This window comes from Branchiostoma lanceolatum, chromosome 13 (genome assembly GCF_035083965.1).
Source record: "Branchiostoma lanceolatum isolate klBraLanc5 chromosome 13, klBraLanc5.hap2, whole genome shotgun sequence".
NCBI lineage: Eukaryota > Metazoa > Chordata > Leptocardii > Amphioxiformes > Branchiostomatidae > Branchiostoma > Branchiostoma lanceolatum.
In genome coordinates, this window is record NC_089734.1 from 6,979,657 (window position 1) to 7,000,763 (window position 21,107).

At 45.0% G+C, this 21,107-nt stretch overlaps 1 protein-coding gene across 1 annotated transcript in view; it reads right to left on the minus strand.

Annotated features, from left to right (window-relative positions):
• LOC136447198 (mucin-2-like) overlaps nt 1–21,107 on the minus strand; it is a 66,341-nt gene that overhangs the window by 3,024 nt on the left and 42,210 nt on the right. Inside the window, exons 50-87 of the mRNA XM_066445902.1 lie at nt 20,823–20,927; nt 20,223–20,426; nt 19,577–19,688; nt 18,503–19,275; nt 17,954–18,144; nt 17,519–17,637; nt 17,007–17,054; nt 16,620–16,679; nt 16,060–16,238; nt 15,507–15,642; nt 15,068–15,223; nt 14,519–14,687; nt 13,920–14,074; nt 12,378–13,294; nt 12,037–12,132; nt 11,332–11,578; nt 10,655–10,931; nt 9,899–10,086; nt 9,218–9,585; nt 8,827–8,982; nt 8,550–8,693; nt 8,065–8,209; nt 6,798–7,900; nt 6,526–6,672; nt 6,245–6,389; nt 5,464–6,053; nt 5,182–5,328; nt 4,914–5,058; nt 4,451–4,626; nt 4,071–4,247; nt 3,578–3,875; nt 2,922–3,427; nt 2,400–2,555; nt 2,023–2,166; nt 1,759–1,903; nt 607–1,592; nt 341–487; nt 39–183 (exon numbers count right to left, since the gene is read on the minus strand). Of these exons, the coding sequence (XP_066301999.1) occupies nt 39–183; nt 341–487; nt 607–1,592; nt 1,759–1,903; nt 2,023–2,166; nt 2,400–2,555; nt 2,922–3,427; nt 3,578–3,875; nt 4,071–4,247; nt 4,451–4,626; nt 4,914–5,058; nt 5,182–5,328; nt 5,464–6,053; nt 6,245–6,389; nt 6,526–6,672; nt 6,798–7,900; nt 8,065–8,209; nt 8,550–8,693; nt 8,827–8,982; nt 9,218–9,585; nt 9,899–10,086; nt 10,655–10,931; nt 11,332–11,578; nt 12,037–12,132; nt 12,378–13,294; nt 13,920–14,074; nt 14,519–14,687; nt 15,068–15,223; nt 15,507–15,642; nt 16,060–16,238; nt 16,620–16,679; nt 17,007–17,054; nt 17,519–17,637; nt 17,954–18,144; nt 18,503–19,275; nt 19,577–19,688; nt 20,223–20,426; nt 20,823–20,927 (10,102 nt within the window). The remainder of the gene's footprint in view (nt 1–38; nt 184–340; nt 488–606; nt 1,593–1,758; nt 1,904–2,022; nt 2,167–2,399; nt 2,556–2,921; nt 3,428–3,577; nt 3,876–4,070; nt 4,248–4,450; nt 4,627–4,913; nt 5,059–5,181; nt 5,329–5,463; nt 6,054–6,244; nt 6,390–6,525; nt 6,673–6,797; nt 7,901–8,064; nt 8,210–8,549; nt 8,694–8,826; nt 8,983–9,217; nt 9,586–9,898; nt 10,087–10,654; nt 10,932–11,331; nt 11,579–12,036; nt 12,133–12,377; nt 13,295–13,919; nt 14,075–14,518; nt 14,688–15,067; nt 15,224–15,506; nt 15,643–16,059; nt 16,239–16,619; nt 16,680–17,006; nt 17,055–17,518; nt 17,638–17,953; nt 18,145–18,502; nt 19,276–19,576; nt 19,689–20,222; nt 20,427–20,822; nt 20,928–21,107) is intronic.

A 21,107-nucleotide genomic window follows, 5' to 3' on the forward strand; every position in this document is an offset into this window, starting at 1 on the left:
ACCGTTCATGAATATGAAGCAGAATGAAAGAAACTCACCCTTGCAGCCGAGTACCTCAACCTGCATAGCAATGTCCTCATTGAAGCTTGTTGGGTGGATCTGGATGTACTGAGCTGTGATTGGTCGGCTCACATCCAGCAGGTTGGTGACTGGAGTGGTGCTGTCACTGTTGGCAGTGAAGATCTGGTACCGAAAAAAGTAAACAGAAGAATGTTAGAATGTTGGTTTATTTCAGTTCTGTCAACGTCTACATCTATCACTGCAGGGAAATCAAGAATTGTGTAAGTTTGAGCAACAAAACGTAGTAAGAAAAACATCCATGAAAGTAGATGTAACATACCACAGGCTTGTTGAAGTCATCAGTGTATGGCTCAAAGTTGACACCATCATTGCTGAAGTACAGAGTGTAGGTGGTGACAAACTCATTGGTCTCAGGCTTACCCTGGGTGATTACGCCAGTCACATGGGTCGGCTCAAGCAGGTCAATCTGGATGGAAGAAAGGGCAGGTTAAGACAGTTTCCCAACTAAGACATTCTTGTTCAATGTTGAGTGCTATTGTAACAATAAGATTTTGAAACAAGAAACCAAAAGGCTTGTTTAGTTACCTGGATATACGGGTTCACATCGGTGTCATCAGGCTTCCAGGCACTTGGGTTGTTGAGGGTTCCCTCATCAGGACTGTGCTGGTCATCCAGCTGAGAGGAGGCAGTGATCTGGTCTGGCTTGATCTGTCCGCCCTCCATTCCCAGAGGCTCTGTGCAAGGCTCGTTGTGTGCTGCAGTTGTGGTCACTGGAGTTGTGGGCTTGGTAGTCATGGTGGCAGTGACAATACCAGTGGTGGTGCCAGGAGTTGGCTTGGTGGTAGCCAGGGTGGTGGTGACCTCAGGCTTGGTCGTCTGTGTGACAACGTCAGTGTACGTCACAGGCTGGGATGAGGTGACAGTCACCACACCAGTCTGGGTGACAGAACCAGTGGTTGTCTGACCAGTGGGCACAGTGGCGGTACCAGTTGTACCAGTGGCAATGGTTGTGAAGCCAGTCTGGGTCTGGGTGACAGAACCAGTGGTGGTTGTACCAGTTGTACCAGTGGCAATGGTGCTAGTACCAGGCAGGGTCTGGGTGACAGCACCAGTGGTCATTGGCTTGGTGGTCGTATCCACTCCAAGGGTGGTGGTACCAGGCTGGGTCTGTGTGACAGCACCAGTGGTGGTTGGCTTGGTGGTCTCACCCTCACCAAATCCAAGGGTGGTTGTACCAGTTGTACCAGTGGCAATGGTTGTGAAGCCGGTCTGGGTGACGGCACCAGTGGTGGTTGTACCAGTTGTAGCAGTGGCAATGGTGCTAGTACCAGGCAGGGTCTGTGTGACAGAACCAGTGGTCATTGGCTTGGTGGTCGTATCCACTCCAAGGGTGGTGGTACCAGGCTGGGTCTGGGTGACAGCACCAGTGGTGGTTGGCTTGGTGGTCTGAATGACGGTTCCCAGAGTGGTAGCAGTGGCTGTGCTCAGGGTGGAAGTGGTCACAGTGCCAATGGTAACAGTGCCGGGAGTAGGCTCAGTGCTGAAAATGGTTGTTGCAGGTGTTGTTGTCACTGTAAAAGAATCCAGAGATGTTAATTTGTAAATTGTACAGGCAGTTAACTGACACAATATCATGTTATCTGTACCATCGTTGTCAGAAAAGGAAAAATAAAGATACTAGGGTTCAAGACTTTTTGTGCTTCTTTATTTTGGACAATGAGTAAGAGCGTTTTTTACCTCCACAGCCGAGGACCTCTGCCTGGATGGCAATGTTGTCATTCCAGGTCACCGGGTGGATCTGGATGTACTGAGCTGTGATTGGTCGGCTCAGGTCCAGCAGGTTGGTGACTGGAGTGGTGCTGTCGCTGTTGGCAGCAAAAGTCTGAAAAAAAGTTGAAAACGATGCATTATCTTTTAAAGCATCTGCACCAAAATCATTCATCGGGCTTCACAAGAAAAGGTTTTTTCTTTGTTGAATCAAGAAAAGTTGAATGTACTTACCACAACCTTGCCATCATCAGTGTATGGAACAAAGTTGACACCATCAGTGCTGAAGGTGACGTAGTAGGTGGTGATGTAGTTGGTGGTCTCTGGCTCACCCTGGGTGATGAAGCCGGTCACATGGACCAGCTCTCCAAGGTCAACCTGATAGAATGTACACACCTGTTATATAACAATCCAGTTGCTTTGCAATTCCAATTAAAGTTAAGATATGTCTACCTCATCTTATTGTCATCTACATTAAGAAAAGAAAACGATTGAATACATAAGCAAGAGATCTTTGGTCACTAGTCATGAATAAGATGGTGAAGTCCAATATTTGTATCTTACAGTATTTTTAAATCAAAATTGATAACTGTGATTGTATCAGTGCCCACCTGGAGGTACTGAGTCTGGTCATTGGTGACTGGCCTCCAGGCACTACCAGTTGGGTTGTTCAGGGTGCCCTGGTCAGGCCTGTGCTGGTCATCCAGCTGAGAGGAGGCAGTGATCTGGTCTGGCTTGACCAGGCCGTTCTCAAGACCCATAGGCTCCTGTTGGTAGACAGATGAAGATGAGAATATATACACAGCAAGGTTATGATGAAAAAGCTAAATTGATTAAACAGGCTGCAATGACCAGTCCTTGGCCATCTTTCAGATTGGATCAGTTTGGGTCGGACCTTTGCCAACTACAATCAATACCATAGATGATTGTTAGTGTTAGAACTCAACCTATATGTATACGTTGGGTTAGGGTTTGACTTAGGTGTTGGTTTAGTGTTAGGGATGGGGTTAGGAATTGACTTTGCAACTTACTTAAATTCGTTTTAATTTCAAAATGGGAAAGAGCATTTCCTTCTCTACTACATTTTAGTATAAATTTAACTGTTGAACAAATCAAAAAAAAGAAAAATTTACCCTGCATGGTTCGTTGTTTGCAGAGGTGGTTTGGACGGGAGTGGTTGGCTTGGTCTGGATGGTGGTTGTTCCAGCTGTGGTCACACCAGCTGTGGTTGTGGGCTTCTCAGTCACAATGCTGGTCTGAGTAACAACACCAGTGGTAGTTGTCTGGTCGGTCACCACACCAGTGGTTGGCTTGGTTGTGACACCGAGGGTGGTTGTTCCAGCTGTGGTCACACCAGCTGTGGTTGTGGGCTTCTCAGTCACAATGCTGGTCTGAGTAACAACACCAGTGGTAGTTGTCTGGTCGGTCACCACACCAGTGGTTGGCTTGGTTGTGACACCGAGGGTGGTGGATGTCTCCCCAGAGGTGGAGGTTGTGAAGGTGACAACCTCATCTGTTGGAGTGATCTCACCGAAGGTGGTTGTCACAGGCTTGAGAGTGGTGGTGGACATAGTCGGGGTGAGTGTGCCCAGGCTGCCAGTGGTGGTTGTGTAAAGCTGAGTTGTTGTTGGCTCATTCACTGAAAGAAGGAAGAACCAAGAGTTGCAATGATTGGTGATTTGGTGTACTTGCTAACTGCTAGAATAAACTGCCTCATTTTTCAGCTACACAATAATGGAGAAAGAATAATACCAGTAGTAGAGAGGAAGTTGTATGACGATATACTGACCTCTGCATCCCAGAATCTCCAGCTGCATGCTGGGATACTCGTTGTAGGACTGTGGGTGGATCTGGACAAACTGTGCCAGGATTGGTCGGCTGATGGACACCAGGTTGGTGACAGGTGTGGTGGTATCAGTGTTGGCGGTGAAGACCACAGGAGTGTTGGTATCATCAGTGTATGGAATGAAGTTGATGCCATCAGTGCTGTAGTAGACGGTGTACTCGGTGACATACTGCTCAGGAGTGTACTGTGGACGACCCTGGGTGATGAAGCCTGTCACCTGGACAAGCTCTCCAAGATCAACCTGGAGATCAACAAACAGTCAAAATTCAGAATGACTTCTACCAACATAGAGGAAAACAGTCAAATAATTAACTGTTGTAGTTCTTGGTATATATGTGCATGTGCGACGGAATCATCACGACAAGCAGTTACTAAGCAATGTTATGTATCTTCTTACTACAAGTTCCTCAAAACATGTTTGTTCCTTTGTAATTACCTGGACGTATGGGTTGACATCATCAGGAGCAGGAGACCATGCGCCGGTTCCGTCCATTCCAGGCAGGTTGTTGAGGACGGCCTGTTCAGGACCATGGCTGACGATGGGGTCTGGGTACACAGAGGAGGCAGTGATCTGCTCTGGCTTGATCTCACCACTCTCCATGCCAAGAGGCTCCTGGTTAACAGGAACAAAGACAATCAGAAAGGGTTACCAATACATTATCGTTTAATGTTTCATGTATACAAGGAAACATATCACGTCCAAACTAAGGCCAGATTGGATTGCAAACTGTTGAGATTTTGGACAAAAAATTTTTCCACTGTTTTCCACAGACAAAAAAATTTGTAAGGGAACAAGCTAGGCAATGGAGAGTGTACCTGGCAGGGCAGAGGTCCGACAGGTGTGGTTGTCGTTGTAAGGATGGTGGTTCCAGTGGTGCTCACAACGATGATTGGTGTGGTGGTAGCCTGGGTGGTGGTAGCCTGGGTGGTGGTAGCCTGGGTGGTGGTAGGCTTGGTTGTAGTGCCAACTGTGGCTGTGGTGGTAGTAGGCTCTGTCATGGCAAAAGTAAGATATGATTATCAGCCAATAGCAAAGACTGTCATTACTTGATCTAGGCACTTATACTCTAGATTCCATTGAAAATGGGCTAATCTAATAACACACTTTAATAAGCTTAATCCTACTGAAATTTCAGAAACAACAAATTCATAGTGATACACATAATTATATACACATACAAATTACTAAGTATGCCATCTAGTTTTGAGTTCATGGGACACATTAGCCTTCCAAGAATAAAATTTAAGCGACGTTATTTGAAGACAGAACAAAGCTCACCCTTGCAGCCGAGCACCTCAACCTGCATGGCAATGTCCTCATTCCAGCTTGTTGGGTGGATCTGGATGTACTGAGCTGTGATTGGTCGGCTCACATCCAGCAGGTTGGTGACTGGAGTGGTGCTGTCACTGTTGGCAGTGAAGATCTGGTACAGACAAAGTGAATGTTAGTAAATTTGACTCATGTACACAAGGGAAGTTAAAAATTCCAAGTACAGTTGGGCAAAAAAGTTGTAACAACATATTATCTATCCTCTGTTTGAACGTACCACAGGCTTGTTGAAGTCATCAGTGTATGGCTCAAAGTTGACACCATCGTTGCTGAAGTACAGAGTGTAGGTGGTGACAAACTCGTTGGTCTCAGGCTTGCCCTGGGTGATGACGCCGGTCACGTGGGTTGGCTCAAGCAGGTCAATCTGGGTGGCAGGAAAGGCAGGTTTAGAAAAGGTTTACGGTGGTAAACTGTTACGCTCAGCATAAAATCAAATCAATTCAACATTTCAACAATTCAAAAAGCCTAATTCTGTTACAAGACTGATAACAAGCCTTACCTGGATGTACGGGTTGACATCGGTGTCATCAGGCTTCCAGGCACTTGGGTTGTTGAGGGTTCCCTCATCAGGACTGTGCTGGTCGTCCAGCTGAGAGGAGGCAGTGATCTGGTCTGGCTTGATCTGGCCGCCCTCCATTCCCAGAGGCTCTGTGCAGGGCTCGTTGTGTGCTGCAGTTGTGGTCACTGGAGTTGTGGGCTTGGTAGTCATGGTGGCAGTGACAATACCAGTGGTGGTGGTGCCAGCAGTTGTACCAGTGACAAGAGTGCTCTGGGTCTCAGTCGGCTTGATAGTTGTGGTGTCAATGACAACCCCAGTGGTGGTGGTGCCAGTTGTGCCAGTGATAAGAGTGGTCACAGGAGCTGGCTTAGTTGTTGCGGTGCCAGTGACAAAACCAGTGGTGGTGAAGCCGGCAGTGGTCCCGGTAACAAGAGTGGTCTGAGGCTTGGTAGTAGCAGTTGAGCCAATAGTGGTTGTCTGGACTGGTGCAGTGACTGTGCCAGTGGAGGTGATACCAGCGGTTGTGTCGGTGATAAGGGTCTGGGTCTGAGTTGTACCCAGAGTTGTGGTTGCAATGGTAGTTGTTGTCTCTGTAAAAGAAACATCAAAATGATAAGTTCAAAACTCTTAAAATGATTCAGAAGCATTGGCAGGATAGCATTGCCAAGGTATGCATAAAACTTGTACAAGAAAGAGTACTCAATTTACTGTAGCTAAGAATTGTTTCCACTAAAGGTAAATTTTCTTTAACTAAGAATTATTTTCACTACATGTAACTTACCCTTGCAGCCCAGCACCTCAACCTGCATGGCAATGTCCTCATTGAAGCTTGTTGGGTGGATCTGGATGTACTGAGCTGTGATTGGTCGGCTCACATCCAGCAGGTTGGTTTCTGGAGTGGTGCTGTCACTGTTGCCAGTGAAGATCTGGTACAGAAAAAGTGAATGTTAAAATTTGTAAATTTGACTTATGTACACAAGGGAAGTTAACAATGCTGCAGTACTGTAGGGCAAAAAAGTTGTAACAACATAAATATATCATTTATCCTCTGTTTCAACGTACCACAGGCTTGTTGAACTCATCAGTGTATGGCACAAAGTTGACACCATCGTTGCTGTAGTAGACAGTGTAGGTGGTGACAAACTCGTTGGTCTCAGGCTTGCCCTGGGTGATGAAGCCGGTCACGTGGGTCGGCTCAAGCAGGTCAATCTGGATGGAAAGAAAATGAGGTTAAAGTAACTTTTCCATGGCAAATTTTCAGCAACTTTTAGAATGTATGATAGTACAAAGAACAACTGTTACATCCGTGGGTAAGGGCTACTGATAAGGCTTACCTGGATGTATGGGTTGACATCGGTGTCATCAGGCTTCCAGGCACTTGGGCTGTTGAGGGTTCCCTCATCAGGACTGTGCTGGTCGTCCAGCTGAGAGGAGGCAGTGATCTGGTCTGGCTTGATCTGGCCGCCCTCCATTCCCAGAGGCTCTGTGCAAGGCTCGTTGTGTGCTGCAGTTGTGGTCACTGGAGTTGTGGGCTTGGTAGTCATGGTGGCAGTGACAATACCAGTAGTGGTGCCAGGAGTTGGCTTGGTGGTAGCCAAGGTGGTGGTGACCTCGGGCTTGGTCGTCTGTGTGACAACGTCAGTGAATGTCACGGGCTGGGATGAGGTGACAGTCACCACACCAGTCTGGGTGACAGAACCAGTGGTTGTCTGACCAGTGGGCTCAGTGACAACACCAGTAACGGTGACGACTGTACCAGTCGTGTCTGTAACCTGGATGGTCACTGTGGGAGTTGGCTTGGTGGTCCCGGTCTGAGTGGTGGTGCCAGGCAGGGTCTGGGTGACAGCACCAGTGGTGGTTGCACCAGTTGTACCAGTGGCAATGGTGCTAGTACCAGGCAGGGTCTGGGTGACAGCACCGGTGGTGGTTGGCTTGGTGGTCTCACCTACTCCAAGGGTGGTGGTACCAGGCTGGGTCTGTGTGACAGCACCGGTGGTGGTTGGCTTGGTGGTCTCACCTACTCCAAGGGTGGTGGTACCAGGCTGGGTCTGTGTGACAGCACCAGTGGTGGTTGGCTTGGTGGTCTCACCCACTCCAAGGGTTGTGGTACCAGGCTGGGTCTGTGTGACAGCACCAGTGGTGGTTGGCTTGGTGGTCTCACCCACTCCAAGGGTGGTGGTACCAGGCTGGGTCTGTGTGACAGCACCAGTGGTGGTCGGCTTGGTGGTCTCAACAACTCCAAGGGTGGTGGTACCAGTTGTCGCGGTGACAGCACCAGTTGTGACTGTGACAGGTGTCTCGGTGAGCAGAATAGTTGATGGCTTCTCTGTGGTCTGAATAGTGGTACCCAGTGTGGTAGCAACAGCTGTGCTCATGGTGGTACTGACAGTGCTACCTGGAGTGGTCCCTGTGCTGGTAACTGTAGTTGTTGTAGTCACTGTGGAAAAAGACAAATAAGTTAGTTCAAATCTACATACTGATGCGAAATCGCAGTTGAATGGTAGCATCACGGTCAGAATAGAAAGAAAAGGGATAATCATTGAAGGTAAAAAAAGTCCTTTTTCCTATTTATTTTAGACCATGAGGAAAAGCACTTCTCACCTCCGCAGCCGAGGATCTCTGCCTGGAGGGCGATGTTGTCATTCCAGGTCACTGGGTGGATCTGGATGTACTGAGCTGTGATTGGTCGGCTCAGGTCCAGCAGGTTGGTGACTGGAGTGGTGCTGTCGCTGTTGCCAGGGAAAGTCTGAAAAGTGCAGAAATGATAAATTCAGTAACAATTCTTAACAAACATTGCAACCTTGTAGACCAGACTTATAGAGATGTCACAATCATACAAAAGCCACAAGACTGTGTGAATAAATCATTTTGAGGAGATCATTATTTTCTATATTTGTCTGCAAGTCTTTGACTTAAGTGGTGCTTATCAAGCATGTTCGTAATACGTTTTCGAACCAGACAAGATACTCCAAGCTTGACTGTGTACTTAAGTTGAATATGATACCTGCATTGTAATATCATCTCGTGCTTGAATACAATTATTGTTACTGTATATGTATTTGCTCAATTGTAAAAGGCCAACTTACCACAACCTTGCCATCATCAGTGTAAGGAACAAAGTTGACACCATCAGTGCTGAAGGTGACGTAGTAGGTGGTGATGTAGTTGGTGGTCTCTGGCTCACCCTGAGTGATGAAGCCGGTCACATGGACCAGCTCTCCAAGATCAACCTGAAACAAACATGATAAATGAAAGCTTGAAATCAGAATAAGTCTGAGGTTAAGAGATGTATAATGTATATCGTCTTCTGGAATCAAAAGCCTTGAGAAATTCTACATCAAGTAATATAAAAACTGTCGTTACCTGAAGATACTGAGTCTGGTCATTGGTGACTGGCCTCCAGGCACTACCAGTTGGGTTGTTCAGGGTGCCCTGGTCAGGCCTGTGCTGGTCGTCCAGCTGAGAGGAGGCAGTGATCTGGTCTGGCTTAACCAGGCCATTCTCCAGACCCATAGGCTCCTGAAAATAGGTACCATAAGATCAGTCTGAGACTTTCAACAACTCATTTTAATGAATTGAATGCAGATTAGGTCCAGCAGATAAAAATAAGTTTTCTATGGCTGGTTTATCTTCCAAAGCACACAAAAATTGTGCTAAATTTGGCACCGTACTCCTATTTCAACACAGGTACCTAGCGTGTTGACTCAAAAGTTGTCCCTGCATTTTAACATCCAAAGCAAAGCAAAAAACTTACCCTGCATGGCTCGTTGTTGGCAGAGGTGGTTTGGACGGGAGTGGTTGGCTTGGTTGTGACACCGATGGTGGTTGTTCCAGCTGTGGTCACACCAGCTGTGGTTGTGGGCTTCTCAGTCACAATGCTGGTCTGAGTAACAACACCAGTGGTAGTTGTCTGGTCAGTCACCACACCAGTGGTTGGCTTGGTTGTGACACCGAGGGTGGTGGTTGTCTCCCCAGAGGTGGAGGTTGTGAAGGTGACAACCTCGTCTGTTGGAGTGATCTCACCGAAGGTGGTTGTCACAGGCTTGAGAGTGGTGGTGGACATAGTCGGGGTGAGTGTGCCCAGGCTGCCAGTGGTGATTGTCTCCTGGGCTGTGGTAGTCTCTGTGTACATGCACACACAAAAGATGATCAGTACATTTGGACTAACGCAATTGAGGAATTTCAAAGGTCATAGCAAGCCGCTACCAACATTTTTCAGCTTGCTAGGGCTTTAACCGTCTTTATAGTCTTTTAGTTAAATGTACATGTGTCTCAAAGGCTTTTGTGAGAATCCTCCCTATACCTTTTTGCCTGTATGAGGGCAGTGCCCATATCTGTTTCTATAACACTACAGTGCCCCCACTGCTATCCATAGTTCACTGGTAGTGGAGTGTGTTCACCTCCCATATGAAAGACTAAGAATATCAATTCTTACCTGGTCCACAGGCACAGTGGAACCTGACCACGTAGTCCTCGCAGTCACTGTTAGGAACCATGGAGTTCAGACAGATCAGACCCAGAGTGGGGCTGCACACGACCGCACTGCCCTGGGAAGGAGCAGTCATGGTGTCAGCTGCCAGACACTCCACATCATCGATCATCTCTGCTGGACAGATGCTGTAGCTGTTGGCCACAAGATAGCGGGAATATGTTCAGTACTCAGTTCAGTTTGTTGAAATTTTTCAAAATTTATTTTTAAACGTTTTATTTGTACATAAGTACATAATATAACAGTACATTTGCATGAAAAATTCCACAGATATACACAGTTACATATTGTTGCAGGGGTCATTCCCACTGGCTTTTTTTGGCTAGGGTGTGCAGTTTGTTGAAATTGTTTGATGACACTATGTTCAGTACTGCACGATTCTAAAGTACTTGCCTGTTCACTAATACATTGTATGATGTCTGCGGATTTATCATAATCAATTTAAGGTAAAATTCATCCAGCCGAAACAATCCAAACTACAGTATTTTGTTACACATATACATCTAATGAACATGACTGATATGAACTTCAGTAATGTATTGTGCAATGTAATTAAAGGGTTTCAAACATTTAACAACATTGGAATGGTGCTGGTATTCTTACTTTTCCCTTCTCTGTGCATTGCTTCTGCACCTCATTGAATATTCTGCAATAAGAAAATCTAGTTCCAATTTTGTGTAATTCGAACTGATGGTGACTTACTACTGACGAAGTGCCTCCAGAGTTTCGATGTCACCGCCATTGTTGTTGGTGTTGGGACGGTCCATGTTCATGTATGGTGTCCAGTAGGCGACGTTCTCCAGGCAGAGGGGTGGCAGAGTGACAGCAGTGGTGATTGGTGTGGTCTGGATCACCTCTCCAATGGTTGTGGTGGAGGCCGGCTTGGGTGTGGTGGTGAACTGGCCGGTGGTGGTCTGTCCGATAATGGTCTGAGTTGCTGTGGTCTGAGCTGTTGTGGTCTGAGAAACTGGAGTAGTTCCTAACATTTGGAAATAAATGAAAAGTTATGAAACTAAAATTATGCTTACACCGTAAATCATAGATTTAAAAAAAAGTCTGTAAAGTAGCTCCAGCCATTAAAAACCCAAGGAATGAAGCAAACAGACTACGGAAATGTTGGTCGGTAAACATCATGTGGTTGTGTACAATATTTTGATGTGACCTGTACTTAGCCAAGTGTGGCAGAAATGTGCAATAAAGGTCTCCATTCAATAAACTGGAATAACCGAGCAGTATAAAAAAATTACGATGGAATGTTGAATTCATTGTCTTATGACGGATGATGGTTGTGGAGCTCAAGGAACTAATTGACAAAATGATTCTGATGGAATTTTGGATTTATCAACTTTTTAAAGATGACGGAAGAAGCTTTTCCTCACCACTGCACAGACAGTAGAAGCGGATCTCGTAGTCGTAGCAGCCGGTTGGCTGGTTGGCAGCGTTCAGACAGGTCAGGCCGTTGGTGATGTCACAGGTGACCTGCTGACCGGTGTTCTGGGACGGCATGCTCTGGCCGTTGGGCATGATCATCTGGCACTCCACCTTGGTGATCATGTCGTCAGCGCAGAAGATGAACTGCTCACGGATCTGGTCCAGGGTCTCAATGTCACCAACATCATCCGGAGACTGAAATCGGACGAAGAAATTCATTCGAAAGAAATGGCTGAACCATACACAACAAAATAAAAAGACTCTTTGTATACAACCTTCCGCAGAGCAATTCTGACTGGTTCACTTTGCACTGCAGCCAAAACGTTGGTTATAGAAAACACTTTGTTGTGTACAAAGATACCAAGTTACCAACGCTTTGGTGACCATCTGTCACCTTCCTCAGGGCAATTCTGACTGGTTCACTTTGCATTGCAGCAGGAACGTTGGTTGTATAAAACACCTTGTTGTGTACAAAGAGTCTTTTCATTCCAGGACGAAACTATTCCCGGACGTACACGATTAAGTCTTCACAACTTTTGCTGTTAACTGAGGACAACTACAGGAAACTTAGTAATTCAGAGCATGTATAGAAACACTATCTTGTGATAAGAAAGTAAACATTGTGAAAACAGATAAAAAAAGCCTTCACTGACCTCGTTTGGCTTGTCCAGGTTGAACCATGGTGTGTAGCCATCCTGCAGACACTGAGGGGCGAGGGTAGCTGCTGGGGTGGGTACTGTTGCAAACGTCTGTGGAAAGGTACAAAAATTGTCATTCTTGATATGTCTTGATGAACATCAACTCTGACTCGTAGTCACATAGTAACAATAGTCTATGATAATAGTTTTTAACATCCCTCAGCAAAGTAATTGTTCTTTTTCAAACTAGAGGATTCATACTCATACACATTGTTGTGTGAAAAACCTCTATCTTTGACTTGGATTTCCTTGAAGTAAGGAGTGAAATTCTTGAAGCAACAAAAGGTGATGCCTACCTGAGTGATGGGCTTGGTGGTGGTGGCCTCCAGAGTGGTGGTTTCCACAGGGGCAGACTGAGTTGTGAAGACCTGAGAGCTGGTTGTCATTGTGCCAGTGGACTCTGTGACAACCTGCTGGGTAGTCATGACGGGCTTGGTAGTGGTGCCTGGCTTGGTCGTGGTGATTCCTGCTGTGGTTGTGGTCAGGACCTGCACTTCAGTGGAGTGCTCTGTGGTTGGTGTCTGAGTGATGATCTCAGTGTGGATGGTTGGTGTAGTGGTGCCACTTGCAATGGTGGTGGTGGTGGGCTTCTCTGTTCCAATGGGCAGGGTGGTTGTGGACTCCTCACCTGCGATGGTGGTTGTACCAGTGACAGCAGTGGTTGTCTCAGCAGTAGACATAGGCTTGGTGGTGGTTGGGTTGGCCGGTACAGTGGCAGTAGCCGTTGCTGTGGTAGGCTTCTGTGTGGTGATCTGACTGGTTGCAGTCACCGGCTTGGTGGTTGTAACCTCGCTGGTGGCAGTGACTGGCTTTGTGGTGGTCTCCCCAACACCAATGGTGGTGGTGGTCTGAGAGGTGGTGAACTGGCTAGTCTCAGTGACTGGCTTAGTTGTGGTCTCTCCAATGCCCATGGTGGTAGTGGTCTGAGAGGTGGTGAACTGGCTCGTCTCAGTGACTGGCTTGCCGGTTGTGACCTCGCTAGTGGCAGTGACTGGCTTAGTTGTGGTCTCGCCAATGGTGGTCTGAGAGGTGGTGAACTGGCTAGTTGCAGTGACTGGCTTAGTTGTAGTCTCCCCAACACCAATGGTCGTAGTGGTCTGAGAGGTGGTGAACTGGCTAGTCTCAGTGACTGGCTTGGTAGTGACCGGTTTAGTAGTTGTCACCTGACCAGTGGTAGTGGTCTGGATGATAGGAGTAACAACAGTTGTCTCCTCTGGAAAAAAATAACATTGAAAAAAAATTATTTCACACCAACAGGACATGCAAGTTTTACAACTTCAACATACATGTACATTGTAGATATAGGGTTAATTAATCAGCAATGATTCCACGTTGCTTGGTTGTACAATATACAATATTATAACATGCTTGATTTGGTATTGAATGCTTTCATAAGCCTTGAAGAGGGAGAAAACTTAGCTGAAAAAACTTTTTGCCTGGGATGAATTACAGTAATCAAGAACAGATTTCTCCAGTTAGCTTAAAGGATCATAAGCCCATTTCAAAGTACGCATAACTCAGCTGTCCTTCAAAACTAATGCGGGTAAAAAATGCTGGTACAAATGTATTGCATTTTGGCATATGTAACATTCTCGAATGTTTGGATTAGCTGAATTTTCAGGCTAATTATTCTCTACATATTGTACTGGTAGTACAGTAAATCCTGGTCGGGCAACTACTTGGCGCAGGCAACCACATTAAAACAGTCCCGTCCATTTTTACATAGTTAAACCCGCCCTGTTCTGAGCAACCACCTGTCTTCAACAACAATTCTTTTCTCAGTCCCTTAGGAGGTTGCTGAGGACAGGTTTGACTGTATCTTCATCTTTGTGACCTACCTCTGCAGAGACAGTAGATCCTGATCTCGTAGTCAGCGCAGGCGGGGATGGGGAACTGCTGAGTGTTCAGACACTGCAGACCGCTGTTGATGTCGCACTTCACGCCGTTTTGGCCGGTCTGGTCAAATGGCAGCCCAGTGGCGGAGTCGCGGCACCTGGACAAGGAAAATAAGAAATTAATTAAAAAAATAAAGCGGGAGTCAAGGATTTTTTTATCATTCATGAGAAGAAAAGGGCACCATCAATTAAAATTTGTCTTGACTTACAATCTACTCAACTGAACTGATCAAAATCTGAATCTACATTGTTTTTTGTTCAAAGAATGTAAACTTGTCATGTCCTAGAGAACCAAGTAGAAACAGAATGATTACACATTTCTGCAGTTACTTACTCAAAGAAAATAAAAGTCTCAATTATGTTTTGGTGTGGCTTACATTCTACGTAAGAACTGATACATTCTACTTAATACAAACTACTTAGATCAAAACTGTGAAGTCAATACTTTAGTCTATAGTGTAGAACACGGAGCTAACAATCTGAATCTCTTTTCAAAGGAGAGTAAAATTTCGAAACAGGTTACTCATCGCTGCAGCACTCACTCGATGCTGATGATGTCCTCGTTGGCACAGAACTCAAACTTCTCCCTCAGGTTGTCGAAGGTCTCGAAGTCACCGCCAGTGGCGGGGTTGGGGTAGAAGGAGTTCATCCATGGAGTCCAGCCGTGCATCTCATCAGTACAGACGGGGGCGAAGGTGGAAACTCCAGCAGCTAAGAGTTACAGAAAATGTGTTATGGATGCAGTGATTGACCATAGCTTGAGAGTTCATCTGTGTTGGTAGAAATCGTTCTAAAAAATGGACTTAGTAAACCCAAATCTTTGACAGTCCAACTCTAGCTTTAGTCTTTGTCAAGGAATGTTCCTTGACAAAGATTTCAACTTTGCTTCAGACTGCTGGTTAATGCTTTAGTTTTATGATGTCATCTTGATGCAACTTTAGCTGTAGACAGTACAATCATACACAAAACGTATCAAAAAGGGTTAGTTTTTATACATCGAGTTTTAAGTCATTCTACATTTTTGTTTTCCCTTCCCTAAATCCCAAAAAGCATCAAATGACAGGCAGGTATGTTGGGAGACTGAAACGTACTTGTGGTTGTAACTGGTGTGGTCTGAACAGCAAGAGTTGTGGAGACAACTGGCTTAGTTGTGGTGCTTGCTGTGGCTGTGATGGGCTTTGTTGTGGTGCCCTCTGTGATTGTGATGGGCTTGGTGGTGGTAGTAGAAGTGGTGGTCACCTCGCTACCTGTAGTCAAACAAAACAAACATGGCACACATATTCAATAAGTCCAAATTTAGATCACAAATTCAACATCAATTTCTTTCAGTACATTTAGATAAAACACCAGATCAGCTTAAGTGGAATATTAATTTGAAGGGTCCCTCTTCAACAGATGCAAGAAAAGAGAGAAAAAACTCTTCAGGCAACTTTAAGTTTAAGGAAGACAGTGATAACAGAAACCACAATGTCATGTTTTGCAAAGAGAATGTCTGATGTACAGGACTGTATGTTGCCTGGAAGGACTTACATTGACAGTACACCCTGATCTCGTAGTCCTCACAGCCCACGGGGTAGTTGAAAGCGTTGCGGCAGTAGAACCAGTTGTACAGGTCGCAGCGCATGCCAGCTGCACCTGTGCTCTGCCAGTCAGCGCCAGTAGCAATCTACAGAGACACAAATCCATAAAGTAAAACAAAGTAAGAGGACATGTCCCTTAAATAATGTTGAGTTGGCATCACTCAAGTTAGTGTGACAGTCATAATTACAAACATTAATTTCAAAGACTCAACTCTCAATACAATTACATTGACTTGCAATCTTTTAATGAATTCATCTGTGATTTCAAGCCACTAAGTATGACATTAGTCTTGTATGTTAGTATGTTAGTGTCACATTGATTTTAACCTTAACGATTATAACCTACAAACCTTCAAAACAAACAGAACACCGCTATCTCTCACCTTAGCAGCCACATTCAGTTTAAACCAATCATGTCAATTAGTTCAATGCTTAAAGAAGTGGCCCCCTACGGCCTTGCATTGAGCGAGATCGTTTAAAAAAAAAAGTTCACAAAGTTGTACCTCGCGACATTCGATGGCAGTGACCATGTTCTGGTTGCCACCACAGATGTTGTAACCAGCGGCGACCAGGTTGGGGAAGGTCTCCTCATCTCCCTCCGTGGTGTCGCTTGGGAGACCGGGCTCGTCGGCGCTCATCCACGTAGTCCAGCCATCCACGCAGAGGTCTGGGTTCTGTTGGACTGGAGTGGGGAGGGGGGGGGGGGCAGTTCAACATTTTAAACTATGTCTTTTCCTCTTTGAGGGGAAATCTAGATTTATCTCCAAATGTATGCCAAATAGCAGTGACTCATTGACAAGCAACTGGATATGATTTTGAAAAACGGTCAGACGTTTCAAGTAGCATCCACTACTCTTCATCATTGACATTGAGAATGATTTTTCAATAAGCAGGTTTTAACCATGAATCTTCATTGACATATCTCCTAATGGTTAAAGAAATGATGGCACATCAACTTCTATTCACCACCTTTGGATGATACATGTTTCTTTCAGTAAATGTCTAAGATAATCTTTTTGGCTTGTCTGAGCACTATGAAATAGGTCTGGAGTACAGAACTCACCAGTTGTTGACTGCTCTGTGATGGGCTTCTGGGTTGTTGTAACAACAGGTGGTTGAGTGGCTGGAGGGAAAACAATAATTTTTCATTTTCCTCACTAGCAACATTTGGTAGTTTCAAATGCATGCATACATTGACATATCCCAGTCATAAAGACAAGAACTAGCTGTTTCTTTGGACAAATTCAGTAGCAGACCTAAATTTATGTGAATGAAAAATAGAAAAACATCCAAAGGATTCACATTATAATTTGTATTTCAGTTAGCAATACAACATCATGTACTGAAATTTTAGGTTAAAACATACTTCTGTCACATTACAAGTCCCCCTCCCCCAGCCATTCTCTATGTGTTTCTACTTAACAATTTGGGTTATTTCCATGTGGCTTACCTGTGGTGAAGGTCTGTGAGGTGGAGAGGGTCTGGATAGTAGTTACGGCTGTAGAAAATATGGCATCAGTTATTATAAGTTTTCAATAACCTTTTTTGGGATTAATACTTCAAACCATAAGTTACAATTAGTCTACAAGCCAAGCCCTGAAAAATAGCAGCTACTTAACATCTACTAACATAATTCCACCATTATGTAACTGGTGTATTACTGATAATGGAGGTTTATGCTAGAAGGTAATTTGATTTAACGAAAAGAAAATTAGAACCCCTCCCAAAACCTACTCATTGTTGAAAAAGTGGGTCACTTCGTCTTCCACTGCTTCCAAAAAAGAAGTCAAACCCAAAAAGCATAGATTGTATTCCGTAGCAGTTCTTACAATAGTCACTTGTTCCACTTGTCACCATAATGTTAACTTGCACTGTCTGTATACCTTTTCTATGCATTGTTTCATGTTGCAATTAGCCCTCGGGCAAGAACCTGCAAATAAAACTCGAATTTGGTTGACTTACGTAGGCAGTCGCAGTAGACGCTGACTTCGTAGTCGGAGCACATGGCGTCCCACTGGAAGTCGTTGGTGCACTGGAAACCGGTCACAAGGTTACAGACGTTACCGCCATCACCAGTGGCACTGCAGGGGAAACACAGACTCATGTTAAAGGGACGTATTGTATCTTACCGAGCAAAACATGAAAATAAAGTAGCTGTTTTTGGTCATTTTTGTGCCTTAATCTACCTTACCATAAATCTACCTTATTGCATAAGCACAGGGATATTCACAAAGTATGAATACATCTTTGCTCTAGCTCTGTCCAATGTGGTAAAAAATATGCTCTGAGTCTCTGGTGTTTTTCAAAATCGGCAACCAAGCTACTATATTGTTTGTTCCACAGGTTAAAGGAATGGAAAATAGAAAGAGTATTAAAGAAACAAAGACTGTTACTTACTCGTACAAGGTGTTGGTGCCCACCTCCCGACACTTGATGGAGGTCGGGTTGGCACAGAAAGTGTAGTACTTCCTCAGCTCATCGATGGACTCGATGTCGCCGGCATTGTTACCATTGTTGGGACGATCGACGTTCATCCAGTCAGACCAGCCATGCTGGATGCAGGCAATCTGGGGAGCGGTCTGCATTGTCTAGAGAAAAAAGTAAGGTTTATTTAGAGAGATGTAGTGTTCTCAACTCAAAACTTTAAATGTCAAAGGCTAAAAAAGGCCATAGCAAAAAAAAAGATATCTTTTTAGAGGGATGCAATGTTCTTAAGTCCTTGTTTTAAATGTCATGAGCTAGAAAAGGCCATAGCAAAAAAAAAAAGTATCTTCAGAGAGGGATACAATGTTCCCAACTCAAAACTTAAAATGTCATGGGCTAAAAAAGGCCGCAGCCAAAAAATATATGGTATCTTTAGAGAGGGATGCAATGTTCTCAAGTCCTTGCTTGAAATGTTATGGGCTATAAAAGGCCACAGCAAAATATTCAGCACTAAAAGGTTACCTGTGTTGTAGGCTTAGTTGTCACACCACCGATGGTAGTGAATGGTGTCTCAGTGCCAGGGACAGTTCCTGTCTGGATGGTGGTAGGCTTAGTGGTACCAGCAATGGTGGTTGTCTCAGAGCCTGTCACGGTACCAAGGGTGGTTGTTGTGGCTCCAGTACCAGGGACAGTTCCTGTCTGGATGGTAGTAGGCTTAGTGGTACCAGCAATGGTGGTTGTCTCAGAGCCTGTCACGGTACCAAGGGTGGTTGTTGCGCCAGTACCAGGGACAGTTGCCGTCTGGATGGTGGTTGGCTTAGTGGTTCCACCGATGGTAGTGAATGGTGTCTCAGTACCAGGGACAGTTCCTGTCTGGATGGTGGTGGGCTTGGTGGTACCAGCAATGGTGGTTGTTGCGTCAGTACCAGGGACAGTTGCCGTCTGGATGGTGGTTGGCTTCTCAGTGCCAACAGCCTGGGTGGTTGTCTGAGACCCAGTCACAGTGCCGATGGTAGTGAATGGTGTCTCAGTACCAGGGACAGTGGCCGTCTGGATGGTGGTGGGCTTGGTGGTGCCAGCAATGGTGGTTGTCTCAGTGTCGGGATAAGAGACAGTCTGGATGGTGGTGGGCTTGGTGGAAGCTGTTGTGGCCTGTGTTGTTGTCTGTGGCTTGGTGGTGGTTGTGGCCTGGGTGGTCATGATGGGCTTTGTTGTTGTCGTAGCCTGGGTAGCGGTGACCACCTGGGTGGCAGTTACTGGCCCTGTTGTTGTTGGTCCCAGGGTTGTTGTGAGCACTGGAGTGGTCCAAAAACAATAATGTTATCTTAAAATCGTAAGTGAGCACAGCCTAGTTCCTTCAAGTATATCTTCTAATATTTTCCACAATTACTCCATGGATGTCAGGTAAAACTCTACATAAAGAAATGTTTACTTGTTTAATGCACATTAATTTCTTTGTTGGGTGCAGTGCATGTATTGAATGCCTCACAATCACCAAATCTTTTCATATCAAAACCCACATAACATGTGGTTAACATCAGCCATTTACAGAGAGACAGTCTTGCAGTTCATTGACATAGCAGAAAATGTACTTACAGTTGCAGTCACAGAAGAAGGACACCTCAAAGTTGTAACAGTTCTGGCCATTGTTGTCAGCAGAGAAGCAAGTCAAACCCATCTGGGGGTGGCACAGCACGTTCTGACTGGTCTGGAAAAAACACAGACACAAAGAAATTTAATATCAAAGCACTGTCTTTATTGCTTTCTTTTAAGTGCTTCACAAAATTTTTTTTTTTCTCCAAATACTGAATCATTGTAGCTCATGAAAAGGAATTGTAGTTGAGGACCATCTTGGTTTCAACTGGTCTTCTGAAAGGTATTGCAATGTAATAAATGAGTATGTTGTTGCTGTTAGTGTTATTGGTTTGGCACTTCTCAGAGCTTCAGAGCAAAATATAGTAACTTTTTTTTCTATCGACTGAGGTTTTATTTTCTAGTACCTTAGACCCCCCTTCCACCAGGGTGGCAACCTTGCTGCGATCGCGCCGTGACATCAAATTTGACAGAGCGCCCCAACGAAATTCATAGATAAAAACAATTTTTTTTACGCTTTGTGCGTTTTGTTGCCTTTTCAGTCATACTTGTACATCTTGCATGATATTCCAGTTATGAAGTCAAGGGTTACACAAATTCAATGTGAAAGCACAGTGTGATCACTTTCAAGTGGAAATGGGGGTCTTACCAAGTCAGCTGTGATGTGGTCTCCCTCACGACGGCAGACGATGTTGGTGATCATGTAGTCCTCGCAGAAGGAGTACTTCTCACGGAGGGCGTCGATGGTCTCGATGTCGTTTCCGTCGATGGGGCTGTCGGCGGACATGAAGGGTGTCCATGCAGAGGAGCCAGGTGGGCAGTAGGCAGGAGCCATGGTGCTCACAGTGCTGGTCTGTTGGAGGAAAGTTCAAGAATTCATCATATAGTTTTATGTTATGTTATTGTTGTTATTGGGTAGGCCGACTACTCTTATTTTCACAGGTGTACTACATTTTGCAGAAATTGCTATCCAAGGTTACATCTTTAGATTTCTTACCTTATTAACGTAGAGCTTGATATGTGACACTGGTTTTCATAATCAGATCGGGTCAATGTTCATTCCATTTTAACCAAGTATGAGGCAAAAGTCTTTCCGCATTGTACTATTTGAAAACAACCAACCTAAATGTACAAAACTTACCATATATTGAAACAACTACAACCGTTTGTACCACGTCTAGAACTAAACAAAATATTTGCAAACAATCCTACGAAGGAAACTTTTTAGTTTGATTAGTTGTGCTCCTACCTGTGGGGTTGTTGTCTCCTCAGCTGGCTTGGTTGTGGTGGTCTCTTCAGGCTTGGTGGTGGTAGTCTGCTGCACCGTTGTAGGCTCGGTTACAGGCTCGGTAACCTGTGATACGATTAAGACATAATGTTACAACTTGCCTTCTTACTAAGACTATTATAGAACAACTTGAAATTGCAGCTAGGTTAGCTCAATGACTCAAGAACGTAATTGTTACCAGAGTTAAACTTAGTTGTTCACTGACTAATCCAAAAAGTAAACTTGGTTTGGGCATTTTCTACATGT